The following is a 16358-nucleotide window of genomic DNA, read 5'->3' on the forward strand; positions in this document are numbered from 1 at the left end:
TCTGTGGCAATCTGGCAAGCCAATTTGTCTGTAGGTAGTCAACAGTTTTACACGAAGTTCAGTGTTTATGTATAAAGCAAAAAGTATGTTTATTACGGAGAACAGCAGTAAAAAATTTTTGCCTTTACAAAAAAATAATGGCACTGAACATTCCAGTGCTTCTTCTGAGTGTTATGTATGCAGCAATTTAACCAGCAGTAACAGCATTGTCTAAAGTTTTCCTAGGAATAAAAGGATGATAATAAACCTTAAGCTAGGAGGATGACAGAGTTCTTGCCACTGAGCTTGCTTACAGAACAGTCTCCTGTATCCGTCTGCGCTTTGATTGAAGTAGATGTAGAAGTTTACTGACGTATTTAGTATAAATTGACATAGTGGACTAAATTGTCACTTACAATCTGATACCAATGAGCTGCCCAGATACAATGACCTAAGTGAAAATACGGGTCCCATAAAGCAGCCAGGTCAAAAGCAATGGATTCAGAAGAGAGAGACTCCTTCACATTTCAGATTATTTTGCCCTGTCTCATCTGATGACACCTTACCTTTATAGAATACAGAATAGTCCCTTGTTTTTCAGTTATTAGGGTTATATAAATTTTGTATAATTTCAGTGGGAATTTAATCAAAATTGTGTCTGTTGAGGCTTGGTATCATGATGTATATCTCAGGATTGTAGAACTGATTTGATTTTAAACCATGTTCTCCCTTGAGTCTCAATGAATATTTACGTGATCTTATTTTCCCCTTCTAAGGCTACATTAAAAAAAAAAAAAAATAAAAATCACAGAACTGAGCAAACATACTTTTTCCATTCCACTAGAAATTCAACTCTTACATATGTATATTATTTATTCTAATAAGGGATCTTTATTTTCTTGCTATTCCTTCCCATTTTCCCAACTTCTTTTTTTTCTTTTTGCAGTTATGAACAGACCAAATAACTCCCAAACTTTTGAGAGTTAAGCAAAATGTAGCAAATGAACTTAATTTTCACTGCTGTTTAGCATAAGGGTTAATTTTTCATTAGCACTCCCCTTAAACACTTGCATCTCATCTGCACGGTTCTCCATTCAGAAAAGGCTGCCTTTGCCATGTGAAGAGAAAAAATACCAAGTGTCACCTTGTGCCAACACACGCAATCAGCCCAATGTCAGTCAAGGATGGGGAAGCACCAGAAAGTAACAACCCCGAGAAATTACATACAGCTCAGGGAAGGTGCACCTTTAACTACTCAAGGGTGACTTTTTTTTTTTTTGGATCATTCATTAATCTTGTTTCTGATGTACCTACCTGCCTTCCTTAAAAATAGTCCATTGTTCCCATTTTTTTCTTTTTTTTTTAAGCATACCTTGAACTTGAAGTCTGATATATGCCACAGAGGACAAACACCACTTTCAGGGATCCCTCAGAACCTTGTGTTCAAGTGTGAAGCAGCCAGTCATTAAATACTGATGATGCAAGTTTCTTCATGGCTGAGATGCAGCACCTGGCACTTTCGAGTTCCACTTCAAAACTAAAATACTTACATACTTCCTGAAGGTGTTCTGCAGATCACCAGCTGCACACAAAGACTCTAGCTACATATGTTTGAATGTGTGACCATTCTAATTTAAAAAAATGTGCTCTAGAACTTGATACAGTGCTTTGAAACTCTTCCTGCCTCTCTGAAAATTTGACACATAGGTGAAAAAGATAGGAAAACATCAACACTTACAAAGCACTTTTGGGAAGAAAAAACAAAACGAAACAACCCAGAAATGTTAAGTGAATCAGCAGGATAGTGTGTTTCATTGAACTTCATACATTCTGTTGTTAAATGCTTCTAACAGAACTTTGGCACTGAGTTGAATCTCCTAATCTAGGCAAGTCAACAAAGAATTTTGTGCCAAAATTACTAGGTTAGGCTATTGTATGATTAGTTTAAGGACCCAACTTCTGCCCACCATTCAGGCATTTAGTAAAATGAGCTCTACTAAAATAAGCTTGTCCAGAGACATGTCTTGTGATATTCATGCCTAAGTTAAATGGGTCATTTCAAGAACTCCAGCTGTCTAAACAGGAACTAATCTCTCAGTTATCCACACAAAATGATGACAGCATACAGCACCCCTCCTCACAGAAACAATGAACCCATAAATTGAGAAATGCTTAGAAATAGCACTGTGATGATTCTGTGGAAAAGTTCAGGCAGTTAAATTTCCCGAGACCGAAGCGTCTAAATTAACAAAGTTTCAACAGGGTCCATCAGAAAGCAAATCTGTGCAGGACTTCCAAGTATGTATCACTAAGTAACAATATGGATTTCCTTTCTCATTTGGCTACAAGCTTTGCTACAGCCTTCTGTCTTCCATCACCAAAAGCAGAGACTTAGTTTAAATCTCCCTTCAAAACTGAGTTCATGATGCAGGGGACAGCCTCCTTCTATTTGGCTGCCACAAGCCTATCACAAGAGCAGCAGTGGCACTTAGTGCAGGTCTTAACTACTATTCTAGTTAGCATATAAGGTTTTGGTAATCAGTCTTAATTTTTTAAGTACAGAGAGGCTTGGCTTCTTTTCTGTCTTAATTAAAAAAAGGCAACTGGAGATTTCTTCCCGAAGAATAAATAGAATGCTAGGTCAGGCAACAGTCATTTATTTATTGACTTAAACAAACAAAAGGTATCCTCAGACATAACGGCCACCACTTGAGCAATACAAATCAGCGCTACTGAAGAACAGGGAACATCTTTTCTCTCACCCCTCCCATCCCAGAAGTGACAATAGAAATACCAGGGCCCCTAGAGAAAAGAGAAGGAGAAAAATTATGAAAGGTGCTTAGAATGAGCTGCAGAGTTGAAACATGGACACTAAAAATCATTACCTAATCTACCATATCACCACAATCACCTCAAAAATAACTTCAATTGTTCCATTTCTACCAGGTACCAAATATATATTGCTGTTTAACAGCTATTTCCATGTATTAACAACTGTCCTCAGCTGAAGCAGAACAGCAATTACTCTTTATATTAAATTTGAGGCTGCAGAAAGAAAGGTTTCCATAGACTACAAAACAAGTTAAGGAAAAGAGAGTGGGGGAGAAACAAAGCTACTTTTAAGCTCCTGTACGTCTCTATCAAGCAAGCAATTCATTCGGTATTGATAGCTCAGTACAGACACAGTATCAGTTGCCACACTGATAGACTATGGCATCTCTACTCAGCCTGTGACAGTATATCTGAAGATTGTATCTATAAGTCCCTTAAGTTGTGGGCCACTGAAAATCTCAGCCTGCTGCTCCTGTGTGGGTATTTTTTAATCAGACATCAGCAAAAAAGCAAACAGACTGCATGTAAAAAAACCTGTTGCTAAATCATTTAGTCTTCCTTGTAACAGCTGAAAATATGAGTAAGGCATTCCTCAGATTTAGAGACGACATTAGGAGGCTGTAGTTTTGCAGGCAAGGAGACCTTTTATTTTAATCCATTAAAAGAACCCAAAATAGTCAGCAGGTGGCCACATCTATCCATGTTTCATTAAAATCACATAAACCCTAAGTACAAAAGCACCACTGATTATTGCTCTAGAAAAACTGCATGAAAAATTCAAATACGCACAGTAAAAACATCACCATATGCACAAGACTTAATTTCTTAAAGCAAGTGTATGGAATGCTGATCCAATTTTACACATACCTTGCAATATTAAGTTGATATTTATATTACTTGGCAACAACGGGAATTTCTAAAAGCACTGTTATGAGAAGGGAAATGTTCATATACAGTTTAATATGTCAACTATCATAGTCCTAAAAAAATTAGCATTTACAAAATACTTGATAAAAATATCTTTTAAAAGTTGTCCAAGAGGTACATAAAATCAACCCAAAATTTTCATGATATTTCATTCATTCTTGTCACCTACAGATTCAGTTTTCTGACCCTGTGGAGAAGAAAGAAAGAAATTAATTACTACAGTAAACTGCCATTCCATACCTAAATACCCAAACTATCCTTACTCCTTCCATATCTTACTTGCAACAGCTCAGTTTCCAACCTACATCCACATTACATTTGCACAAACAAGACAGGTACATACACACACTTTTCTTTAATTACTGGTCCCAGCTTTTCAAAAGCAATACGAGCCTTACCTGTCAGCTTCCATTGTTCATACTGAAAAGCACCACACTACTACCTGTTCCTATTCACTGCACACATGCTGAATGCTCTACCGTACCCTCAACTTTCACTGTTTCAATCTGCCCTTTTACTGACAGTGTGCTGGGTGGGGCACCTCTGGATGTTGAAACACTAACAGTGGAGCGAGAGATGCGAATCTGCAATAACATTATGGGCAATAAAAAGAAACATTATGAACATGCTATCAATGTCTGAAAGGCTGAATAATTAGAAAAACACTGATTCAATCAGCAGGAGGTATGTGTGGAAAGTACCTCTTCAGCTTTATTTTCACCATTTTCAGATGGTGTAGTACCTTCCTTTGTGGCTTCTTGCTTTTCATCCTTCTTCCCTTTAGCACCTTTGTTGGCCTTTGTTCCAGGTTCCTTCTGACAGAAGATTAAAAACATGGGCATAGACATTGTATGAGTAGCCAGCACCCTACATCTCTTATCAAAAAACCTTCATATGCACTAAAGAGCAAATCTTGGCAAGCTGCATGTGCTAGACTGAAACAGAAACCAGCTAAAGACTACCTGGAAAAATGTATATCCACCAAAGTTATACAGAGACTCTCAAAATTTCCAGAACATGCTGATGTCTGCTTTTTTATTGCTTCTGCTGATTTACAGGGATACAAAACCCCCTCAAACTATTTTGGTAGAGCTGAGCTGTCTTATACAGAGGTATATACAAGGTATCTGTATGAACAAATCCAATTACAGTATACTGAAAGCTTATTCAGCCAAGCACAAACAACACACTGTTTGTGTAACAGCACTGCACTTTCGATTAACATTAAATATTCAATTAGATTTTAAAAATTAAGCATTTCTGTTGGCTGTCCTTTTCCTAGTTTGGTAACATCTGTGATGTTCATTCTATGTCAACGGAAGAACCAACACACTAGGCATGCAAACACTAATAAAATTCTATCTGCAGCAACACAAAGCAGAGAATTTATCAAAAAGAACTATTCTAACAGCTACAGTTTCATTTGGAGATTTGCTTTTAAACAAGTCATATGTTGAAGTCTACTTTTTTTTTTTAATCCTTGCTCTATGTACATATTTATATTTGTGATCTAAGGTTAGTAGAGACACAGGTTAAGGATTTTAAGTGCGATGGAATAAAAAATTAAACCGTATTTAACTGAATATTTTACGTTAGTGTTTAAAGTAGTTCTGATAAACACTGTGGATATCTTCTATGTGATCATTTACTCCAAATTCTCCGTGCAAAATGGCAATAGTAGCTGTGAACAGGGATATTAAGGTCAGCCTCTCTTCATCAACTACCTTTCCCCAGCAGTCCCCATACAGGAGTGGAGCAGTGAGGAGGGACTGCCAGTAACCCCAGTTCCAGGGCAGCCTGAATTACTCCTTCTACCCTTCACCTTCAATGTTACACAGAAGCTGCGGTGCTTAACTGAGCAGCCTATGGGTGATGTGAGTATAGTCCTAACTCCTCACCTACAAAAGAAGCAGCTAAGGACTTGACTTAGTAAATCCTTAATTTGTAAGCTTTTAACACTAAAAATCTGTACTGCCTTCAGTTGTTTACTAGCAGGTTCAGAGTACGCACTTCCTGTTTTCTGTTTAGGACACCAAGATTAATATACTCCTTAAAATGTGATCCAGTTACAGTTTGGAAAAAAAGCCAATTACTCTATTAAATGAAGTTACTTAGAATAACGTACTAAAGGATTCAAGTCATCCAAAATGAGCTTCAGATCTCTCTCATGCTGCTTAGACTGACACCATGACACCGAGCTCATTTCACAACCTGTACATGAAGCCATAGAAGCTAACATATTCCCTTCTTTATTAATACTTTTTTTTTTTTTTTTTTTTGAAGAGGGGAGCAGGGTAGACTTAGCAAGACTTTATTCATAATCATAAAGTGTTCAAAATCATAGAGATTTACTTTCACACATGGACTTTGTACCCTGACACTTGCCCAACTGAGATACCAATAAAAGGACTTGAAAAATGTAAGCGTGAGGAGTGCTAGACTCAGTTTCCAGCACATTTTTTTTTCCTGATAAAGCAATTGCTCTTATTTAACATTCCCCTTGGGCACAAATAAATCTACAGTTTCTGAAGTACATGATTTATATGCAGAAATCCTGAAAAGGTATTTCAGACACTAATAAGATTTTAATTTGACTGTAACTGTCCTAGAAAACCAAAACCATTCAATTTAAATATATTTAATTTCACCTTTAATTATAATTGTGCATTCTCAGCAACGACCAGGCTTCAAGAACAGATAAGAGTTTCTCACTATGAAATGAAGTACTGTCCCTCTAGACAAGGAAACAGGATGTCACAGAGAAATCTCAAATCCTAGTGTAGAAATTGCTAGGTCTCAGGTAGAGCTTACTCAAACAAACCTGTACATTTCAAAAAAGGTGTAGGAAAGGTAAAGATTCTTCTTAAACTAGGAATTCACTACAAACTAACATGGTCTGCATATCAAACAGGCAAGACATTTTGTTTGGGCCAGTAATGAGGCCAGGAAGGGGTGGAACAGAAAGAAAAGAATGATCTAATTTGTTGTTGGTTTTTGTTTTGTTTTGTTTTGTTTTTTTTCCGGGGTCTGAGGGGAGGCAGGGAGCAGCAGGGACAGCAGGGGAGGAGCTGAAGTCTCACAAAAATTCTGTGAATTGAAGTGTTCACAATGTAAAGGAGGAGTATAGTTGCTTATTATTGCCTACAATGATGGCAACTAAAAAGAAGAGTATTTACCTTCGTGCTTTTCCTTGGTTTGGGTTCAGGTTTTGGTGGAGCAGGTTTCTAGAAAACATTTTTAGTCACATAATGTGTTAAGACATTTTACCAGAAGCCAGCCAGCCACCTTCACCCCAGCTTCCCCCCATCCCACACCTTCCCTTACCTCCTGCTCATTAGTATGCATCTAGAAAAAGACTAAAAAAAAACCTGAATGCCCCTCAGCACTGTACACACCCATTATCATTAGCTCACTCATCTAGCAGTCAAAGCAATTTGGGGGTCGTTCTAAGAGTAAAATGTGGAGATGAGTAGTAACTATTAAAAAAAAAAGTGAGATATGTTCTAACAGAGAAGAGGAACTGAAGCCAAACACTAGTAGTGGCATCAAATGAAGGTCCTTGAAGGACATCTCTTCCTCCTTCCCCAGAGAAGCAGTTGCATTTCTACAACTAACATCAGCCTGCAAAACAATACAAAGTCAATACTGCACACAACGGAGTGTTGCACTGAGGTGGGGAAATACATCTTTTGTCAGAGCAACCTGAAACCAAGAAAACACAGATAACTTTAGCTCTAGAGTTCTTAAATATCCCTCAGCAAGAATAAAAACTGAATCAAGCAAAATATAACAAATCTGTTTGGTCTGAGAAACCATATGTGCCTAGAAAGGTATATACCAAGAGGTGCTATGCATACTTACAGCTGACAATCTTGCTGATCGTCTTGTGGGCTACAGAAAAAGAAAAAAAGAAGAAAACATTTTTATAGGCTTACAGCAAACAGTATCCAAAGCAACATAATATCAGTCATTTCACAGTGCCAGAATAAAATATGTCCCTACCAAAATACATCTCTATTGCCAAACACAATTCACATCTTCCTCACCTTAGACGATCAAAATTTTAAAGGGACAAAGTGATGTCAAAATAAGTAATAAAAATTGTCCACAAATTATAACATCTAAATTTCCACATGGTTAAATACTTCCTCACCCCCTGCCATTTTACACCTACTTACGAGTCCCCTGCTGCTCTATGAAGTCCACAAATACAGTAAGCTTGTCCTGTGCACAGGGCACTGAACCTTTCTCATAAATACTTAGAACAATGGCTCTATAATATAGCAGATGCTACTTGTAATAGTGGGTAAAATACCATCTGATTAACAGCAGAATCAAGGTAACATCCTTCCCTAGAGGATATCAGAGTGCTAAAATTTCAAAACATGAAACTAAGTCCTTCCACTTCCTCAGTTCCCCACACACTCAGTTTGAAAGTCCAGGTGCACAAAGACAGCTGCAGGATGAGAGGGAGAAATTGTTTCTTTATTTAAACACAATTCTCAAAAGGAAAGTCAGATATTCTGCTGTCCTCCACCTTTCTTTATCACTTCAACACACCTTCCTTATTAAACTTTATTTCACTTTGTTCTTTGTCAGAAACTTATCACTGAAGATGACTTAAGTCTTAGAAATCATCATCATTAATTTGTTCACAATATTTTTGTATTCATTAAAACAGGTGATTAAAACAGTTATACAGCACGGTTATCAAACAGAGTTCAAGTCTGGTCTCTGTCATAAAACTGGAATCACACTTGTAGCCAAAACAAAGGGACAATGCAACTACAACAAATATCCAATGTAACACAGCTTAAGAATTTAATTTAAAAAAAAAAAAAAATCTTAATTACACATTAAGCTCTTAAGTTGATCCAAAAAAACATGGCTCCACACATCTTGCAACAGGAAAAAGCTGCTGTTAATATCTGAAGAATGAAGTAATTTGTATTCACTGGAGCCATTTAAGTATTCTCAATGGAAAGCAGTAGTGAATAGTTCACATCTGTGTCCAGCAAAATAGAAGTCTTGTCAAAAAACACCTAAAGATATTTTCACCTATCAAATATTTATGCATCATTAAAGAAAAAAAAGTAAATATCTATTTTCTTGGCATTTTAGAATAGTAACTGCCTGTTAAGCAGCCTCGCACTATTTTACAACAGGTTAAATAAAGCATTTCACTTAGTCAGGTAATCAAAGAACTCCTACCTCAAGGCATCTTCTTTTACAAATCTGTTTTCTTAATGGATGTTTTCTACCCCTCAGCATTTGGGCATTGGAATGTTATGTTATCTTCTACTTTTTAAAGGACAATATGTTGTTTTAGGTAAATTATTATTCTCTTCCATATTCCCCAACTGTTCCTGTTCCATGACTGGTTTCGCAGAAGGCTTGCACGCATTGCCGCAAGAAAGTCAGCATAAACCTTAAATTCTTTAAAAATGCCAGACAGGTAAGTAATTTTAATTCTCATTCAGAGTTTGTATGTATTTTGTGTTATCGGATTGTGAGGATGGAACTGCAGTGAAATCAGCAAAGGTCACATTTTAATGTGCTTTTGGAACCCCTGTCACACTCTAAACAGCTGTACTAACCCAGAAACCAGCAGCTCACCCAGCCGCCTGACACTGGCCCACTAGCAAACATCCCAGGAAAGAGCCCAAGAAACGGAGCAGACACAGAACAAGGCTTTGCACTTTCCTCCTGCGCCAGCTTCTCGCAGTCTACAGTTGTGAACTTTCCAAGCTGGCTATTAGATCCACATCATGTGTTTAATAGTCCCCGAGGGTCATTTTCTCCATAAATTGGAATTTCGCCATAAACTTGTCTAATAATCTAGTGAAGCCATTTACACTTTCAGTTTCCGTAGCATCCTGTGATGATGCAATGAGTTCCATAACAGGATTATGCACTGTGTGGAAAACAAAGCAAAGCCTTCCCCCTCTGTTGTCTTTCCTTTCAACTTCTTACTTTCACTAGATTTGCCTTGGGTTTGGGTTACATGACTAATAATTCCCTGACTGCCCTTCTCTGTGTTACTGATGATTTTATCATACCTCTATTGCATAAAAAGTCAAGTATCCTAGAAAATCTGGGTTGTTTGGAGTCGAGGGTTTTTTAGTGTGTGTTTTTTTGTTTTGCTTTTTAAAGCTGTTCTGCATTCTTTGTTTGTCCCACTATACTTGGTATCCTTTTCATTCTATCATAGCCTTTTAAGGAAGAGTCAGGAGAACTTCATTTAGTAGTCACACAGCTGGGAGCATACCACATTACTCTTATGATACACTAGTGTTTCACACTGTCCTTCAGTACTCTTTCCTATATTCTAATCACCATTTGTTTAGAAGAACTGACATCTTCTAGTAACTATTCACTGTGATGTCACAATCACTCCTCTCATTGACAACTGATTTGATGACCACCACTGTGTCTTCCCCTCCCCATTGTGCATTAATTTGCATTTCTCCACATTTAATTTATCTTGATATTTTATCACCTAGTTATCTGTGACTTAACAGCCTTCTCAGTCTCTCTCACTTCTGACTACCCTGATAACTCTTTGTAAGCTTCAGCAAACTTTGTCATTTCTCCAATACCTCTTCTCCTAGATCATTAATGAATATATTCAGCAGCACAAGCCCAAACACAAATCCCTCCAACACCTGACTCAGAATTACTCTCCATTATGAAAATTAACTACTTCTTCCCTACTCTCTTCTCGTATCTTTATCTGTTACCAATTCTTAGGAAGATCTTCCCTTTAATCCATACTAGCTGAGTTTCTTTAAAAACCCACTTGGGGAACCTTATCAAAAAGTGTTCTCCACATGCAAGTAAACTATATCAATCTGCATGCTATCATCCTTACGCTGCCTGACTTCTACAAAGAACTCAACTGCCTGAAGTACGACTTCTCTCTGCAAAATCTGTGTTGACTCTCCCATTACACATTTGTCCACATATCTTATTTATTTATTTATTTATTTTTAAACTAGTTTTGCAAGTTATAGACTCTCAGCCTTTATTTTCCTGAATCTCTTATCTAAAGTCCTGGGAACATTTCATCACCTTCAGTTACTCTGGTACTGAGGCCAATGCAAGCAGTAAATTACATAGTGCACTTCACAGTTTGGCAATTGCTGGTGAATACTGTCTATTTCTCTCTTACACTCAATTAAAGAATGTCCTCCAGACTCTACCCATGAGAAAAGGCTCCACTGTGAGAACCTTCCTAAGAATTCTCCATAAACAGGAATTTCATTACTCTCTTTCAGCTTCATATTTGCCATGATGGAGGTTTTGCTCCTTTTCTCATTATTTTCCATCAATACAAAAAACACCTTTCAAAAATAATAGATTTCCCTTATTTTGCTATTAAGCCATTCTGTGGGGTTTCTCTGCTGTTGTTGCTGGTTTTTGTGGGGTTTTTTGTTTGTTTGGGGGCGGGGGACCTTTGAAAAATAACATGCATTACTGCAAGCCTCTAGCATGGCATACCACAAAGCCTCCCTGCCACCTGAAACCATTATATTTTTTAGCTGCTCCTTTTAATAGGCTCTCATTTCTAATAAAATTCCCTTTCTTGATATCAAATCTTACCATAACAGAGTTTATTTGGACTTACATTCCTGCAAGGATGATGAACCTGAATATATGGTCACAATTACAGAACGGTTCTCTGACAACTGTCTTTTTAACTAGCTCCTACATACTACTGAGGAGCAAATAAAGAGCTGATTATCCTTTTATTGGTTCTTTGATTTGTTCCTCTAGGAAGGAAGGATATATAGTTTTAACTTTTTTGTCTTTGTAATGCCATCCCATGCCTCTTACCGAATCTCTGAAGGGTTAGTGAAATCTCCATTAACACTATTTCTGACCTCAGAGCCTCTCTGATCTTCCTTAACATTCCATTGCCACTTTTTATTATTGTGGTCAGATGATACCTGGCACAATTTCTACGCTACATACTTCTCATTTATGCATGGTTTGGCAATTCATAAAGGATTCTGCTGTTCTTACTGATACAATTAAGCTAGAGAAACATTAAAGACACGTAACAGAAAGCCATTCTACCACTAATGCGACTTAGCTCTCAACCCTGTATAATTTGTGCCTTGGTGTCACAGTGTCCCAACAAGCTTCTGAGTTGCCCATTATATCAATGTCCTCATTTAAAGCCAGAGAGTCCAAGTTGCCCAGATTTAGATTTGCAGCTTTTGTATTTTGGCTTGACTGCCTGTTTTGATAGCCATGAATTAAACACAGCTTTATTTCTCAGGACTGCTCTTTACCCTTCCAGTTGCAGACTTTCATGGCTTCTGTGCTAGCCCCCACTCCCTGCCCCATAGGCAGCTCTGACTCTGTCCTAGGTGCTCTCAAGAACTTGCCAGTCTCCCCTCAGATGTTTAGTTAAAAATAATTGGAAAGATCTCCTCAGCACCATCCACGTAGGTCTGTTTTGGTTCAGACTGAAGCCACCTTTCCTATGTAAATTCTACCTATTCCAAGAGCTCACAGTTTTTAATCTAATCCTATAACTATTTCCCTCATTCACACACTAAAAGATACAGGTGTATCTACTAAGAATATCTTTTTTTTTTTTTTCTTTCCTGTAGCATTAACAGCCACTATTATCTCACCTTGACTGAAGACTACTCTAAGAGCTCCCATATTTCAGAGTCAGCAGGCTCCCTCCAGAGACCCTGTGTATTTCTGTAAGCTTCGTGGTCTTTCTTCTTTACTCTAGCAATCAGTTATAAATTTTTAGGGGAAGGAACTTTTACTTTATTGGCTCTTGAAGAAATAATATTTAAACTTGGACAGAGAAAAACATTCATTCAGAGCAAAGGAGATTATATTTTTACTATGATTTAGTTAGCCTCTTCATACTTTATGAAAAAGAAACTAATTTGTCTTCTAGGAAATTCCATAGGAAGATACTAAGGTATCAAAATCTATTCCTCTCAGACCTCTTTTTTACTTGCTTGTTTTTTTCCAGGAGCTTATTGTAAACTTTACTATTGTTTGAAATATTTTGATGTTTCCACTGTACCATCTTTTTCTGCCAGACTGAGCAACAACCAGCTTCTCAATTCAGAAAGTGTAAAACTTCATTAGACTATTTTTCCTGTTCAAATATGCTCAAAGATTTACAAGAAGAACATTTAATTGTTAATTCATTTGAATATTCACCCATTCTTTTCAAGGTCCTGATTTAACTTTGTCTGCCACAAAAGATGACAACCTAAGAAAATGAATCCTCATAATTCTGTACCTGATTTTTAAATTCATATTAAGGGGTGTGACAAACAAACTAGCAAACTTTACACTGTAGAGGTCAAGGTATCACCAGCTGTCTCCTTGCCTTCTCTGACAGAAGTTACTGTAGCCTTAAAACAAATTCAGACAAAGAAAACACACAAATGTGTCAGCTGCTACAGTTTAGAGACTGGTATCTTAATTCAAGACACCCTTCCATCAGTCACTTAACCTAAGAATAATTTTGAAGTAGACTGGTTGAGGTGCACTCATTAACCCTCTTCTGCCAACCCATCAGAGACAGAGCAACAGTTCCAGGCAGTAACATCCTACACTGTTGCCACAAGATCCACCAGAGCTTGTCTATCAAAGCCCTAAATGTTTCTGAAATTTAGTTTGCATACCAGTAAGTTGTATAAATCCTCAGTACACCAAAACCAAATTATGCCAGATAAGCTACAAATGTGGTTTACTGTCATTCTTCCCACTGAAAACACCTCACTAGAAGTGCCAGAGCAGTGCATAGTCTTCTGATATGCAAGACTGCAGATCTCCAGTTAAATAATAACCTGCCAAAATAATAAATAAATAAATAAATAATACTTGCCTCTTGTTTAGTTACTTTTGCTGCATCCTTGCCTTCAGCACCCTCTGGAGACTGAAAGAAAATATTAAGTCAGTACTTTTATTATAGACTTAAAAGCATCCAGGCAACAGCAAAACAAAGATCATGGTGAAGATTCTTCTTTCTATACACTGCAGCAACTTAAAGAAGCCTGGTAAATTTCTGTTAGTATTTACAAGCAGCACTGTAGCAAAGCCATTCTAGATTTTCCAAGCAAGGACACAAGGACTGATCATCTCCAGGTACATACATATCACATCACACAGCATCCCTCAGTGGTCCCTCTAGCCAATTAATGGAAGCATTCGCAGGCTCCATGGGAGCTCCACCTCATCAGCAGTTGCTAGCACAACAGTATGAACTGGAAGTCAGAGGTTTGCTCTACTAGGGCTTTTGAAAACCCTGAGAAATTTAACACGTTTCTTCCCAAACATGAACCTAGCTAGTAATGAGATGCAATGAGGTGAACAAAAAAACCCCCAAAACACTGCAGTACTGAAATGAGTAATTTCTTTACCTCATTTACTCCTTTTTTGTCTCAGGCTCACTCAGCTGGAAGCTTTAACAGTATCTTTCCCTCATCTCATCTCCTCTATCAGAACAGCAAAAATCAGTAAAACACGAAGGCAGTGACAGGAAAGCTAAGGGCAAACAGGTTTCTTCACAAGAACACAGGATCAACCTGAGCATTCTAACATTGGTCTCCCAGGGGTACTAGAGAAACTTTAGTTAAACCACAGAGCAGGGGGAAATCAAGCTTCTGTCTTTTGTTTACAACTCAAGATGCGTTACTTCACATTTTGCAAATGACTGGGTTTCCACCTAGGAGCAAGCAATTAATGGAGAAACAGTGAACAGCAGCAGTTAGAGGAGAACCACACGAACGGCATGCGTGTCAAAAAGGCATTTAACAGGCAGCAGAGAAGGCAACTAGGTTGCTGTTTTGTTTTCAAGTCACTGAAGGAGCAGGATATTTATCTTTTCCCTTGTCTTTCCATTTCAATCCTAATCCAAATCTCCCCCCAGGTTTTGACAGAGAATGTCTTGGAGTTACACAGTTAAGGTTTGGAGAAGAGAAAGAGACCGGCTAGTCTGCAGCAGTGGACTGCTGCCTTCTCCTGGCATTGGGCTCAAACATACTTGCAGACAGACACCCCCCACCAGAGAATAAAACCTGGCTTTGTTACTGTGTGCTCTCCTGACAGAAAGGAAGCATGCCACAAAAGCAGCTGGTTTAAAAAAAAGGCAAGGACTGATCATTTAAGTAGCTCGAACAGCAGGAAGTTAAGCAGCACTGCACAGAGCAACACTCAGAATAGCAACGGAGTCAGGCAGCCAAAATGGAGCCGGACTGTTCCCTGCGCTGCTGCAGCCTCGCCAGCTGCCTGCAGGATCGCGTCAGGTTTGCATCCCTCAAAGCCCTTCAGTTTGGTTACAAAAGAGTTGCTGCCGCTTGATGGTGTGATTCTGGAGTCATCAAAAACCATAAGGAAAGCAAAACCAAGTAGTTCCATGATGACTGTCAGTAACAAAGTCTTGTTTCCTGCAACTTCCCTCTTCAGCTCACACGCTCCGAGCACAGCTTTTCTGTAGTCCATGAAGTCATACTCTCTGTTTCTCCTATATTAATTTTCCCAAGTCCAACAAACTTGCACTGCACCCTTTCCCTGGGAGGGAACTCCAATAGGTTCCTTTCCATCCTGGGCACCTGTTTATCATATAATCATAGAATGGTTTGGGTTGGAAAGGACCTTAAATATCATCTAGTTCCAACCCCCCTGCCATCAGCAGAAGTTCTCTCAGGGTTTTACAATCTTTGCCTCACAGTGGCCAAGAGGCTCAAGATTTACAGGGGCAGGGACAGAAAGACAGCGTATTTCATTTCCTTCAGAAGCCAGGCTGAAAAACTCACCATAAACTAAATGACGCTGACTGACACTCCACAATTGGGCTGTTTTGTCCTGCTTCACTTTTGGGAACCACCGACCTTTGAAATAGGGCTAAGTCATCACAAGATGGCACTGCCACATGCCAATAGCTTTGCAGTAATTGCCCAGGAGCAACCCTCACCCTGAAATACTGCACAGTTAACACACAGTAATTTGTCCCATTCTCTCTAGCACCAACGGAAGAGAAGTCTCCAACACTTCTGACAGACAAGGCAGCCTGACTTTAGAGGCCAGTATTATTGTTTGACAACAGATTTTAAAAACTGTTCATTAAGTTAACCACAGGGCAAATAGAAGTTGTATTAAAAGACTCTTAACGCAACCACAACCCACCATATGCCACTATAACATATTACACAACATACTTCAATTAAGTTAGCTAATTAGCCCAGCATTCCCTCTCAAATTCAAAAATCCAACTGCAATTCTGAAGGCCACATAACTTTCTCCATGAAGGGAAGTGCACAGTCATCATCTTAGAGGTGAGAATAAGCAGCAAGGGGTTCCGACACACCCTCCTTCCCCTTTCAGACGTGCTCCCTCCCCTCTGCAATCACTACAAGTCCAGGCGCTCGGAGGCTGCTGCACTCATCCCCTCCCAGGGCCTTGGCTCCCCAGTACGTTGGCAGAGCTGCGTGGGAGGCCATGTCATGAATAAGGTAATTGATCCAGCTGAAAAACAGCCTGCTGCTTAGACAAATTTCTAAATATTATAAATATATATACAAATGATCAACATATAGTCTTCCCTGCGCCAGCAGAATTATTTGACTGCACAGCTG

At 38.5% G+C, this 16358-nt stretch overlaps 1 protein-coding gene across 1 annotated transcript; it reads right to left on the minus strand.

Moving 5' to 3' along the window:
• Positions 1-3886: 3886 nt before the first annotated feature.
• Positions 3887-15225, minus strand: HMGN3 (high mobility group nucleosomal binding domain 3). The gene is made up of 7 exons (XM_010175512.1): positions 14980-15225; positions 13610-13660; positions 7600-7629; positions 6915-6962; positions 4440-4553; positions 4230-4322; positions 3887-3925 (listed from the first exon to the last, which is right to left on the minus strand). Exons 1-7 carry the CDS (start codon positions 15223-15225, stop codon positions 3887-3889), a joined length of 621 nt encoding a protein of 206 aa, XP_010173814.1.
• Positions 15226-16358: the final 1133 nt, after the last annotated feature.

The sequence above is a fragment of the Antrostomus carolinensis genome, unplaced genomic scaffold (genome assembly GCF_000700745.2).
Source record: "Antrostomus carolinensis isolate BGI_N321 unplaced genomic scaffold, ASM70074v2 scaffold31269, whole genome shotgun sequence".
NCBI classification, from domain to species: Eukaryota; Metazoa; Chordata; class Aves; order Caprimulgiformes; family Caprimulgidae; genus Antrostomus; species Antrostomus carolinensis.

What these genes read in the sequence shown, in the direction of transcription:
- HMGN3 (XM_010175512.1), bottom strand. Translation starts at nt 15,225, where the DNA reads ATGGACTACAGAAAAGCTGTGCTCGGAGCGTGTGAGCTGAAGAGGGAA. An exon ending in CTGCAGCAGCGCAGGGAACA is followed by an intron (nt 13,661 to 14,979) that starts GTCCGGCTCCAT and finishes ATTTTCTTTCAG; the next exon opens with TCTCCAGAGGGTGCTGAAGG. An exon ending in GTGAAAATAAAGCTGAAGAG is followed by an intron (nt 4,323 to 4,439) that starts GTACTTTCCACA and finishes ATGTTATTGCAG; the next exon opens with ATTCGCATCTCTCGCTCCAC.